General features: G+C 41.2%; 1 protein-coding gene across 5 annotated transcripts in view; it reads left to right on the top strand.

Moving 5' to 3' along the window:
• Window positions 1-4,701: 4,701 nt before the first annotated feature.
• igsf9ba (immunoglobulin superfamily, member 9Ba) overlaps window positions 4,702-14,042 on the top strand; it is a 79,333-nt gene continuing 69,992 nt past the window's right edge. For 3 of the 5 annotated variants that reach the window (XM_037776003.1, XM_037776002.1, XM_037776001.1), the window contains exon 1: window positions 4,702-5,273. In XM_037776003.1, coding sequence (XP_037631931.1) covers window positions 5,210-5,273 — 64 coding nt within the window. In that variant the 5' untranslated portion in view covers window positions 4,702-5,209. The remainder of the gene's footprint in view (window positions 5,274-14,042) is intronic. The other 2 variants (XM_037775999.1, XM_037776000.1) reach the window with 2 other exon arrangements.

Genomic DNA, 14,042 nt, shown 5'->3' with positions numbered 1-14,042 from the left:
CCACAAGTGTACATGGGGAATGAAGGAGCAGTGCAAGAATTTGCTTTGTTTTTGGTTGAAATTCAACAATTAGGAATGTCATAATTGTACTCCAGTTTTAAATCTATTCTTCTGCTTTAGTGGACGTGAAATAAAGCCTCTACCAATGTGGACATCAAAACATTGCCTGCTCACGGTAGTGACAGACTGAGGAGATCCCACCGGACAATGACCCTAAAAATAAACTGAACGTGCTGTACTTGAAGACAAATATCTATTAATTATTCAGTCCATTATTTTTGGCAGGGCACCTGACAGACTACAGATACAGAGACCTTGTTCCAGCATCTGTCAGCAAAGACAAAATACAGAATTGTTTTCTTTATTGATTGCTGCTCAAAAGAAGACTAAACCACAACTTTTAATTAGAAAATAAAAGTTAACTTCCTATTTCTTTAGTTTGAGATCCATGAATCTGGATTATCCCTTGTAACCATTAATGGGAATAATCCTTTTTCTGATCATTGAGTGGCTGCAAACATGCACATGAAACTGATGAATCATACATGTAACAAGGGATATGACTTTTTATTTGTTGTTTTTTTTGCAGGAAATAAACCTGAAGTTGTTTTTCTGGGCAGCATTGCTGCTGGTCCCAGCTGCATTCAAAATTTAGAAACATTTGGTGCTCCCTCGCTGCCCTTTGGTAACACAGCCATCCAGTCTCCCTTAACAGGGCTGGAAAACTAATAGTTTTGTTGCATAAGAGATTATCTTAACTGCTCTTATCTTTCCTCTGCTCTGGTTTGTAGGAAATCTAATTTTACCGTGGAGAAAAAAAACAGAAAAACAATCTCTCCTCGGCCTTATGAAGCAATTGTTATTATGTCATGTGTGTGTCGCCGTGGAAAAACGGGGGTTTATACTCATCAAGGTTCATGCTATAGGCCTATACAGTATGTCCAGGTGTCGTGTCAGCACTTCTGTAACTTTAGGTGAGGGTTGGAGGGGGCTGTGTAGGTATAATGTGACCTTGTTTTGCCATGCAGCAGTCACAGCACACTCTTGCACACGTCCCCTGACAGTAATTGTGAGAATCTGACGGATGCTCCACCTTCAAAATGGCTTGGTCATTGGCGGTAACGGTTCCTCCATGCGGCCCTCTCTGTGGAGTTTAAAATGTGAAACCTTCCATTTCTCCTTGTTTAGTCACACATCTGATTAAACAAAGACTCCCTGCCACACACAGCTATTGATAATTAGAATCCATAACTTATGACTCATAGCCTTCAGTTGTGTCTGCTACTGAGTAAAGCTTCCTCTCCAGCAGCAGTCATGCTGTTTTCTTACAGGCACGACTTTAGTTGGAGGAGGTTAGCTCTCTTTAGCTTCCAACACTGGAATACCTGCTGTATGTATGTGGCATGGTGTGCCCAGCTGTGAGGGAGGAGCTCAGAGAGCATCACTCAGATCTGATCATTACTTTTGTATAAAGCTGGTGTTGTTTTAGAGTAGTCCTTCCTAACCTGTTTTGGCTTGAACTCCTTTAAAGGAACAGTGTGTAGCATTTAGGGGGATCTATTGGCGGAAATGGAATATAATATTATGTTTTCTTCAGTGGGCAACCTCCGGGTCTGAGAAGTGAAGCCAATGCGGAAGTGCCTTAAACTTGCATTCTCTCTAACAGCCAGCAGGGGGCGACTCCTCTGGTTGCAAAAAAAAGAAGTCTGATTGTATAGAAGTCTATGAGAAAATGACCCTACTTCTCACTTGATTTATTACCTCAGTAAACATTGTAAACATGAGTTTATGATCTCAATCACTAGTTTCAAGTCGTCTTCAATACAGCATGATTTTCATTTAGTAAATTATGGTCCCATCTAGAGTCAAATAGACCATAAAGCAGGGTATGCTTTAAGGTGTGGCTACATTGTGATTCATAGGTCGCTACCACGGCGTTGTCTGTGTTTTTGTTCTAGAACTTTAACTCTTTCACAGAGTGTTTTCAGTTCATGAAAGTTAATTATAACCTTTTTGGTTGCTTTAAAATGTCTTATTCAGCGTTCGGTTGTACTTAGCTCCACCCTCTCGTGTCACTTCCGGTTGGAATTAAACAAGATAACGATGGCCAAAAACCAATATGGCGACGACCAGAAACTCAGACGGACAAAATGCTGAACTCGTTGCTTCAAAACGGCAGTCCACAAACCAATGGGTGACTTCACAGTGTCTACGTCAACTTCTTATACAGTGCATGGTTTTCTTTAGTGTATAATCACATGAAAATAAGAATTGTTGTGTTTTCGTTACCTTAGAATGAGCTGTTTATGTCTACATACAGAGCTGGTCCTCTTCACGGAGCTGGCCACATGTTTCTACAGTAGCCCAGAACAGACAAACCAAACACTGACTCTAGATAGGGACATTCATGTTTTTGTGTTGGCCATCGTAGTTCTCCTACGCGCTTGGCACACGGGATAAGTTTCAGTTGGTTGCAACTGCAACTTCACCGCTAGATGGTGCCAAATCCTACACAGTGCACCTTTTAAAGAGAAGCAGTGTTTACACTTGTCTCCTTTTCACAGGTTGAATACGTCTATGAGTTGCGAGAAGTTCAATCAGATAGTAAGATAGTAGATGTCCCCTTCTTAGATTCATTAATTTGAATAGAAACTATCCAGAACTTCACAATAAAAGTCAGAAAAAAATATATGTGTAAAAGAAATATTTTTCCTTTGATGTTGTTGTTGTTTTCCATATTTCCTAGCTTGTTAAGCATCTGGTAACCCCTCAGATTGATCCGGCGTCTCTTTGGGGGATTCTGACCTGTTTTATAGAACACAAAGTAAAGGGAAAAAACTGATTTATTCCGTTTTTTTCTTTTACTTTTACTTTGAGTGAAGAAAAATGCAAATGCTTCCATACAGCTCACATGAGGGGGGTCACTGAGTGGTTTGATGAGTATGAAAATGATGTGAATCACATGATGCCGCCTTCACAGTCACCAGATCATAACCGGACATCCTCTGAGAGCGTCAGCAACCAATGAGCGAATATCCTTTTGGAAGAACAGTTTCAGAGACTTGGAGATTACATGCCAAGGAGAATTGGAGCTTATTAAGACCCTTAAGGAGGACATATTATTCATTTTCAGGGGCATACTTGTATTTTGGGTTTACTAGAACATGTTTACATGCTTTAATGTTCAAACAACTCAATTTTTCGTCATCTTTTCACTCTCTGTCTGAAACACTCTGTTTGAGCTTCTGCCCCGCCCTACCGAAAAAAGCCTAGTCTGCTCTGATTGGTCAGCTGGCCCACTGTTGTGATTGGTCAACCAAACTCTTCAGACTCCGCTCCAGCTCCGCTCTAACTAGCTTTGTTTGAGATTGGGCCAAACTAGCCGCTATAGGCAGATATTATGCAAATGTGTTACTTGGTGACATCACCATGTTACTTAAGGACCGGACTTCAAGCAAGGCGTTTTGGGCAGTTCAGGAGCAGTGTTTCTGTGGGGGGGGGGGGGGAGAGTTTGGCGTGGACTTTGGGCTTTGTAACTTTGCAGACATTTTACTTGCACAAAAAAACTATATAACCCACTAAAGGAAAGGGGGGAAAGCACAATAAGTCCTCTTCAATAGTGTTTATTTGTGTAATTTGTGACTCCATCATGTATTTAACATGGCCCGATGCGGAGAACACAAGCGAGCAAAGTTGCAAGTTGTCAAGGTCTGCATATAGTTTAGGTTGTAGTTTAAGGCTAAAGAGCGAGACTGTATTCAAGCAGAGGAAAGCACAGCCCATTGAATCCCAGTCAAAAATATTAATAAAAATGTTCAAATGTGTTGTGGAAATATGATTCAGCATTATCTTACTGCAGGACTAAAAAAAAAAAGGTCTGCAGACAAAATGGAGAACGTCTTTGAATTTCGGTCACCTTTTTTAGATTTTCTTTGATTTCAGACAGGAATATGACAGTCTCCAAAAAAAAAAAAAAAAAAGAAAGGAGGGAGGGAGGAGACAGACAGACAGACAGACAGACAGAGAGAGATGCCGAGCCAAAATTCTGCTGGTTTGCAAGACTAGTCTCCACCGAATTTTCCCTCAAACGACAGATCACTGTTTATTCCTCCAATAACACACACAGCAGCGTTATTTTAGCTGAGATGTGAGCTGATGTCGGAGCAGCACCAGAGCCAGCCCAGAGGCGCACAGGCGTTAGGATCCCTCAATGCATGCATGTAGAAAAACCACCAGGATAGTGAGAGTGTGAGGCAGCAGCAGCATCCTTATCAGTGGTAACCATGTGTGCGCAGTGGGCAGCGTGATGGAGCTGCATCCTCCTCGCGGCCATCGAGGAAAAAAAAAAAGCAGTACTGAAACGGGTAGTATTGTATCTGTCGCCACACCCATCATCACATAAAGCCAGAGAGAGGAGAAAAAAAGAGCGTTTAATGTCGGTGACAGCGACATGACAACAGCCGAGGGCTATAGGGTGAGCGACAGATGAGTCACACACACATCCACCAAGCTTTTCCCATCATTTCAGACACCATGCACCATAAATAACTATATGTGCCAATATTGGATGCATGCGCGGATGAATGGATGATGGCGCACGTGTGGGGGCCTAGTTTTTTTATATAGAGAGAGGTATTTAAAGATGTGGATACACGTCTCTCTCTCTCTCTCTCTCTCTCTCTCTCTCTCTCTCTCTCTCTGTCAATGCGCATGATACTGCGGTTCCACTATACTATGGCACGCTCCAACTCACCTTGAATCGGCGCACGGCGCGCGCTCCTCCTGTCATTCTGGAGGTGGTGCGGGTGCGTAAAGGAGCGAGCCAATACACGCCCCAAAGCCTCAATCAGCAGCCAATCCGATGACGCGAGAGGCGGACCTGTGGCTGCATGCATTCTCACACTACTTGGTTTTCACTATGCGCTCGTAAAAAAAAAAAAAACGGGTCTCCGTCTACTACAAACCGCGGCCGGTGCAGGTGCTCTGTCTCTTCGGGAGAGGATGCGGATGGAAGGACGGGGGAGGGATGATGAAGGGATGAAGGGAAAAACGACACGAGGAAAGAGAGAATAAGGGTGATGAAAAAGACGGGGGGGCTTTTTGCTAAAAAAAAGAGAGAGAGACCGTGTATATGAGGGTGCAAGGTCGAATATGAGAGATTGGTTGAACGGGGCACTTTGCGTGGTAATAGCTGGTCGGCAATAGTACTATGATTTGGTATGTGGCCACTCTGATAGCAAGTGTATTCAGCACCAGAGGAACGGCCGCTCAAGGTGAGTTGAAGTGCAATATATATATCTTGTGCCGCACATTTTTTGTGTGCCATGCATCTCCCCTTTTTTTGGTGCTGCTTTTTTTTTTGCATGGCTTTTTTTTTTTTGTGTGTGTGCATATGAACTGTGTTGGGCTAATTCATCCTAACAAATGGCTGCATATCATGTATGTCACGTGAAAGTTCAGCCCTGGTTATCAGGGAAATTGTCTGCCTGCATGATATATGTGTGTGTGTGTGGATCATTCCACATGCACAGTGATACACATGACAAGGATGGGTTTGATTGATATGGCTGTGTGGGTTTTCTTTTTTTAAGGCCTGTATTGTGATATCCACGAGGCACATTTGTGTCAATAAAACGAGCACATTTTGGAAATATAACGTCCCCTAGTTCAACTGCTGCTGCTGATGGAGGAGAGATATGTGTGTGTGCATTGTATCATATAGCCAAGCAGTCCCATTTGAGTTCTCCAGAGAGGGGTGTGACCGTCTCAGCCTCTCCAAGATGGAAAAGTAACTAAATAATGCAGTACATGTCAAGATAAAAATGCACTCTTGAATTGATAGAGAGCCCCACACATAGCTGCTGCATGCATGTGGATTCACATGCTGGATTTCACACACTGCACATGGATACACAGTGCTGTGTGTGTGTGTGATGCTGCACTGCACATGCAGGCTTGCAAGAAGGCTCGCCTTAATAGTGCTGATCTAAGTGGCTCATAAACTAGTCATTCCTTGGTGCACAATATCCCTTTTGTTCATATTTTTTTTTTCAGAGCTCACTATATTGACCCATGTACTTACTTAACCTTGCTTTTCCACTCGCGTCCAGACGAGGGAGACATGTGCCAAGCTGTCGCCTGGTAACTGATCCCAATGACCCCACATATACCCAGTCAAAACTGGTCTGCTCGCAGGTCTGGCTCCTCCTGTGTGTGATATGACAGCCAGGTTCCAAGCTAGAGCCACACAATGTGAAAACTTCCTCTAATAAAACATGTGATTTAGGAACCTCTCACGGGTGTGATTCTTAAAAGCAGAAATGCTCCATTTTCTGAAACCATAGATGTGGCCTAATAATATATACACTCGAAGGTGTTGTCCGGTATCGGCACTGACTGCACTGAAGGTGATTTACTTTTGAAAAGGCTTACAGGCTGCACCGGAGAGTCACAAATCACAACGTAGTCTACCAGTAATTACAAATGAGAGCTGGTCTACTTCTTCCATTGCAGTGTCCCAGAATATGTCTGAAACCAGTCTGGTGCTATACACAGAACCACTGAAATGCATGTTAACAACAACTTATTTTTCATCCACTTTTACTAATGATAAAGACAACACGCCAACCTGTCATTCTTGAGGCTTCTTGACATTGATTATGCAGTTTTAATCTCTTATATACATTAATTGCAGTATAATCTATTGACTATTGTTCGAAGAAGATACCATTTTTAAAGAAGTTGCTCAATATTTTCGGGGAAATAAGCATATTAGTTTTCTTGCTGAGAGTTACACAAGAAGATTGATACCACTCACATATTAGTTTGTTCAATAGGAAGCTACAACGAACAGCCGGTTAGCTTAGCTTAGCATAACGACTGATAACATTGGGAAACTAATTGTCTAACACTAATTGTGCTAATTGTCATAATGTAGCCTACAGAAATCCACCAAGCAGATCCTCTAAGCTTGGACCTTGAACCTCTAACTATGCATTTGTAACCCATACAAACACGTGAATGTAAAAACCACATTATTTGTTGGTTACGGTGTTTTGCGTGCAGGACTATTTCTTGGCCGGGAGCAGTGACTTCCTGGAGTCATGTTGTCGCTGCGGCAATGCCAGGCAACCAGCAGAGACTCCACGAAGTCACTCTTCCCGGCCAATAAACTGTATTTTCTTTTTCACTTTGGTTTTTTAAACAAGTAAAACATGTTTCTTATGTTTGGACAGAGCCAGGCTAGCTGTTTCCCCCTGTTTCCACTCTTTGTGCTAAGCTAAGCTAACCAGCTGCTGGCTGTATCTTCATATTCTACCGCACAGACGTGAGAGTGGTATCAATCTGCTCATCTAACTCTCCGCAAGAAAGTGAATAAGCATATCTCCCAAAATGTTGAACTATTCCTTTAACTAATGATAATTAAATAAGCTGTCATCTTTATACACCTGCTAGTGATATGCATGTCAGCTGTTTTAGCACCTGCCCTCTCCTTTTAGAGCCAGGATGATCCCATGCTGTTGGACTGGATGTCATACTAACAATATGGTGGTCCAAACCTGACCTTAATACTCCCAATTTAGAAAATACTATATTAAAGAAACAAAATTATGTTTTTTTTCCATTGTCTGACTTGGAGGTAAGAGCACTGATAACATCATTTAATAAATATTTTCACTGCCTCATGCATGAGAGATACTGGTCAGCTTTCAAGGTACCAATGCACATAAATCAAAACAGATGGTCAAAAGATAACTTGCTCCAAAACAGTTGAGCTGAGACTTGGCTCCGTTGGTGTTCTGTTATAATGTGCTCAGTTAGGAATGAAAAGGCCAATGAGTCTGCAGCAAGACATGTTTTATTTTCCCTGTAGAGAATTAAATTTAAAAAAAGCTAAAATTTACTTAAACAATGTATAATAATTCTGTTTTTATTCAGTAAACATAAATTTCCACATTACATAAGAGGATATATTTGGATAAAGGCTGCAGAAAGTCCTAAATGAGATGGAAAATTAATGTAATTTCAACTTAAAAGGTCAAACACTATCAGATAATACTATTTCTTGGACAGTAGTTATTCTTAGAAGAAGAATTGGTGTGTTTGATTTGAATGGACGTAGAAACGGTTGCATATTGGAAAATATCATGATGTGATATTTCTCTTATATCACACAGTGCGGCTTAAACAGTAAAACTATACTAACACGCAGAATGCAAGTCCAGCAAGATGTTGTGTTGCAGTGAGATATTGGAAGATGCTTTGAATGGTTAGACTAGAAGAGGAGACCACGCAGACTTTACTGGAAGTCACCTGCCAGATTTGTTGTTGGCACAATATGATCTGACGCAGGCCGTGTTCTTCCCATGCAAATACATGGTGGTCATTAAAGCTTCAATAGGCAACAATTGTTTGGCATCATTGGGCAAAAATTCCATAATAACCTTTCAGCATATTGTAATTCAAGTGTTCTGAGAGAAAACTAGACTTCTGCTCCTCCTCATGGCTCTGTTTTCAGGCTTTAGAAAATCTAGCCCGTGACGGGACACTGGCCAATCACAGGTTATTTCAGAGAGAGAGCGTTCCTATTGGCTGTGCTCCGGCTGGTGGACGGTGCTTGATATTTCCTCAACAGATCTCAACATGGCTGCCGGGTCATAAACTTTCTCATTTTACAGCTAAACAGTACACTACAAGATGTTTCTGAAAACATTCGAGGCGAGAAATATGAATTAATATTATGTGACTGTAATGCCTATTTGATCAGCGCTGCCTAGTTTGACCATTTGGTTGGAGTTTGTGAGTGATTGACAGCCGGCTCTTATAGATGGAAGCTGGATGGCAGACTCCAGATCAGCTCTGATTGGTTGCTTTCCTCCAGTCTGTGAAATCTTGCAGATGACATTAGGAGCACCGGAGGACACAGAGGCACATGATTTTTTTCAGATTACCTGTCTCATGCACTACTGTCAGGATATAGTGAATCATATTTGCTCCATTTCTACCCACTGCAGCTTTAAAGGTGGCATCATCTGCAAACAAAGGCAGTATGAACATGTGAGTGTAGACAAATTGAATGTACACTCGAATAGATTGAAATCCAACAGAGGTGTAACATGTAACATTTGTTGTCAAATGTGAAGATTTGCTTCTTTTTTTCTCTGTTTAATGTCATTGTAAATTATTTGTATCTGGCAAAAAAAGCACATTTAAAACATCAGTTTTGGCTTTGTAAGCTGTGATGTGCATGTTATTGAATTATTCCCTGATTTAAGGAAAAGAAAAACATTGCTGGTGGATATCATAGTGCATACTCGCAGCCCTATACTGAGTTGTGTTCATAGAGAGGCTGTCTGAGTCCCAGATGCATTTCATCTTTAAGGGAAACTGAACGCCTAAATGGGTCAAGTTTAGCTGGGATTATTCGTGGCTGGCAGGATGGTGTTGAGAGCGGAAGGTGAAGCCAGTGAACAGACATAAAAGCGAGCGTCAAGATTTTAAGAGACACGGTGTCCTCTGTGTTGACTGTTTCCCTCATCGACATATTTGCCTGATAAAGGAAACTGATGCAGGGGTCAAGCAGCGGGTGTGTCGTATGAAAAGTAAAGATATGCTCAGAGGTTTACAGGATGATTGGCCTGAATTTGAATTTGTGCTACGCTGTGTCTACACAGGAGGCGTAGTGTGAGCAGCAGCAGCAGCAGCTTCAGTGCTCTGTCTGTGTCTGCACAGGATGCGTTCAGGCACAGTACTGAGTGTAGGTCACCCGTGTTTTGGCAGCACTCACAGCTTAGTACACAATCACTGTGGTTACACATGTAAAACAGAAGAAAATAAGGTTGAAGTGTAAAAATATACTTCCCGCAAGCCATTACGCAGTCTGTGACAGCTGTATTGTTTAAAATAGAAGCATAACTTTTCCGTCAGATGTACGTGAGGCTGACAAGTGAAAAAAACGTAGCAAAACAGACACAAAAAATGCAGATTTGCAACTAAAGGAAACGCCATATTTTCCTGTGATTGCTACAGTGTGCACAGAGTTGTTTGGCCATGGTCTGACACTGTGTAATAAAAGGCAGTCCCACTGGCTTTGTAGGTGCTGCATTGGCCAATCAAATACAGGCAGGCACATTTCCTGGAAGATTTGTAACGTAAAACATTGTCAATTCCTCATAGTATTATAAATCGCTGTGCAGCGTTTTGGCGTCTGATAAGCCTTCAAACTCACGGATCTATTACTCAAACCAGCCTGTCTGGATCTTATGTCATCATCTCGCTGCTACTTCATTGTATTTTAAAGCACAGGGCTGTTTTCGGTGCAAACGTGTGGTGAGCAGTCTTGTTCTCTGCACCCAATAAGCTTCGCCTGCACCTTGTGAACAATCTCATGAAGTTGGCAGTCTTCTTATTCTTGGCGAGTGTTGGAAGTGTTAGGCTTTGCAGTGAGCTGTTGTATTATCCTGTGGATTAGCTGTTTAATTAAATAATGAAATAAACTTAAAACAAAAAGGAAAATAAGTTACAACTTTGTAAAGCGAATATTAATTTGATTAAACAATTAATCCAGCTTCAAAACTTTGAAAAATGAACTATAGAAAATGTATGCAGTCCAAACTTACTCAATACATAAGGACAAATATACCAAAATACTAGGGTTGTCAATCGATACAAATATTTAATTGCGATTAATTGCATGATTGTCAATGTCCATAGTTAATCACGATTAATTGCAAATTAATCACACATTTTTTTTTGTGTGCAAAATGTACCTCAAAGGGGGATTTGTTAAGTATTTAATACTCTTATCAACATGGGAGTGGGCAAATATGCTTGATTTATGCAAATGTATGTATATATTTATTATTGGAAATCAATTAACAACACAAAACAATGACTAATATTGTCCAGAAACCCTCACAGGTACTGCATTTAGCATAAAAAGATATCCTCAAATCATAACATGACAAACTCAAGCCCTATAGGCAACAACAGCTGTCAGTGTGTCAGTGTGCTGACCTGACTATGATTTGCCCCAAACTGCATGTGATTATCATAAAGTGGGCATGACTGTAAAGGGGAGACTCGTGGGTACCATAGAACCCATTTTCATTCACATATCTTGAGGTCAGAGGTCAAGGGACCGCTTTGAAAATAGCCATGCCAGTTTTTCTCACCAAAATTTAGCGCAAGTTTGTAGCGTTATTTAGCTTCCTTTATGAGAAGCTAGTATGACATGGTTGGTACCAATGGATTCCTTAGGTTTTTCTAGTTTCATATGATGCCAGTCTAGCTTTAAAACTGAGCCCGCTACAACCTCCGGAAGATTGTAATTTGTGGCGTTAAAACAAATTTTCGTTAATGCGCTATTATCATGTTAACTTTGACAGCCCTAATTTAAATAAGTTGAGTAGATGTTTACCTCGCACTGTTATGTGGGAATCTTTTAAAACCAGTTAAGCACATCAGTCAGTGACTGACACAGAATAGCTCAGGTATGAGCAGTCGCTCTGTAAATGGGCGGTCAAAGAAGTTTTCTTGTACCAAGTTCCCATTGGGGAGGCAGCATATGGTCGGGGAGACTCGAGGTTAGTTCAACAAAGTCAACGATGACTTGGCAACCAATCAAGGTGATGCAAGAGGGACGCTGATGGCAATGTAGAAGTAATTAAATGTCATTGGCAAGTGTCGGGGAGTGGTGTATCTGAAGGACTATTTTCAGCCTGAGTCACTGATGGCAGACTGACTCTCTCCTCTCAGGTCCTGTGCTGGGACTCGGTGTGTTTTAAGCGTTTGTTGAACTGGCTTTTGGCCAGATGGTATTCATCTGTAATTCCCTTCTCGTGAGCTCGCTCCTTGATGTTTCACAGGAGCTCCCTCGTGAACCCGTGGCTTGGCACACTTGTTTCTGTCGCCGGGTTTCTTCTGAAGGCACGCGTCTTCAAAGACACAGATATATAGAAGCAGACGGCATTTGTGAAGGTGTCAAAACTGCCACTCACATATCTGAGGCCTCCCAGTAGCATCGGTGCGGCGTCTGAAAGCCCTCCTACAGTCTCTGGAGTCCAGCTTCAGATTGTGGTTCAGATAGACTGGGCTGTCTTCACTTTTTTTTGTCTGGAGCTGTCTGGGACATTGTGTGAGGCTGCTTTCAATGAGATGGTTGAGGAAATGTTTTGACAGCAGTGTTTTAATTTGTCTAACATCCGAAGTGTTTTCAAAAGTTCTTAATGATATCCGCCTCAGTGCAGTTTAGCGATGTTTTATGTTGCGACTGCTTTTCTGTATTTGTTAAAATCTCATAAAACTGCCATGATAGAATAGAAAAATGAGTTTTTGTAAAAGAGACACTCTTTGTGAATTTAAAGTTGTATTTTCTTTTAAAATATGCTCTAGATACCAATAAATGACATTTCTCAAGTCATGTCAAGTTGTTTGGCCCTTAACCTCTATAGGAATCAAAGCCCTCTTGACCCCTATAAGAGCTCTTGCAGTCCTTGGCAGTATTACAGTCTGGTTGGTGATGGGCACTGAATGATACAGTACCGCAGGGTTGCAGAGGTTGGGTCAATTGTGTTTAAAAACAATCAATGCTGCCAATAATAGCAGGAAAAAAAACCAAAATGTAATGCAGTTGGTATTAATTTAATTTCTGGCTCGAGTTGGTTATGGATTTGACATGTTGCAACATTGTATTCTTGTTGTCTTGTAGATGAGATTAGATGCCACATTTATAAAACAAGAGATCAGGCAGGTTGCTTACTATATGTGTTACTATAGTGACGAGGCCAGTGCATTGCCAGTTGTGAATGAAGCATTCAGATCCTTACTTGAAAGTGCTCTATACGATATCCAGAGCATTATTATAGCATCAAACGACTAATTGCTATGTAAAGATATAGTAGAGTAATGTCTACCTGAGCAGAGAATGAAGTCGCTCTTCATCTGTGTGTGTTGTAATCCAAGCTTCTCTGTGTTTTATTGACATAGCCGGGCTGGCCGCACATGCTTTCAGTGCATGTTTGTGCATGTGAGCGTGCCCCACTGGCTAGCTCTGCACTGCTCTCATGCGGTGGTTCGTGGAAGTGTAGCGCCCACCTTCCGTATCCACCCCAAGTTAACACTGTTAGCTCTGTCAGCAGTCGTCGCCATGTTGAGAGCTGTGCGGAGGCAATAGAAATGCTCCCAATTTCGTATTTAGCACCTTTAAAGGAACAGTGTGTAGCATTTAGGGGGATCTATTGGCAGAAATGGAATATAATATTAATAACTATGCTTTCTTTAGTGTTTAGTCACCTGAAAATAAGAATCATTGTGTTTATGTTGCCTTAGAATGAGCTGTTTATATCTACATACAGAGCGGGTCCTCTTCACGGAGCCGGCCGCCATGTTTCTACAGTAGCCCAGAACGGACAAACCAAACACTGGCTCTAGAGAGGGCCATTCGTGTTTTAACGTATTCGCGCCAGCCACCATAGTTCTACACGCACATGGGAGAAGTTTCAGTTGGTTGCAATCTCACTCAACATCACGGGTAGATGCTGCCAGATCCTACACACTGCACCTTTAAGTAAAAGTAGTAATACCACAATGTAAAAATACTCCACTAAAAGTAAAAGTCCAGCATTGAAATTGCTACTTGCTATTAAGTAAAAGTAAAAAAGTAAAAGTATTAGCAGTAAACTGTACTTAAATTATCAATAGTAAAAGTACTCATTATGCAAAATGGCACAATTGCCAGTGTGGCATTATACAGTACATGTATATATTTTATTACCAATGCATTAACATTTGAGCACCATTTTACTGTTTCAATTGGTCAAGGTGGAGCTAATTTAAACTACTTTATAAACATACACATGTTTTGTAATTTCATCTATAGGAATTGTCTTATTTCTTTAATCTTTAATTTAAAAAAGCACCAGTAATCAAGGTGGCACATATTTGTAAGTAAAGTACAATATTGACCTCTAAAATGTAGTGGAGCGGCAGTATAAAGTAGCGTAGCATACACAAGTACCTCAGTAGTCTTCTTGAGAAAATGT

The sequence above is a fragment of the Sebastes umbrosus genome, chromosome 7, assembly GCF_015220745.1.
Source record: "Sebastes umbrosus isolate fSebUmb1 chromosome 7, fSebUmb1.pri, whole genome shotgun sequence".
Classification (NCBI taxonomy): Eukaryota; Metazoa; Chordata; class Actinopteri; order Perciformes; family Sebastidae; genus Sebastes; species Sebastes umbrosus.
The sequence above is the reverse complement of the archived record's forward strand: the minus strand, read 5'-3'. Positions and strand labels throughout refer to the sequence as shown.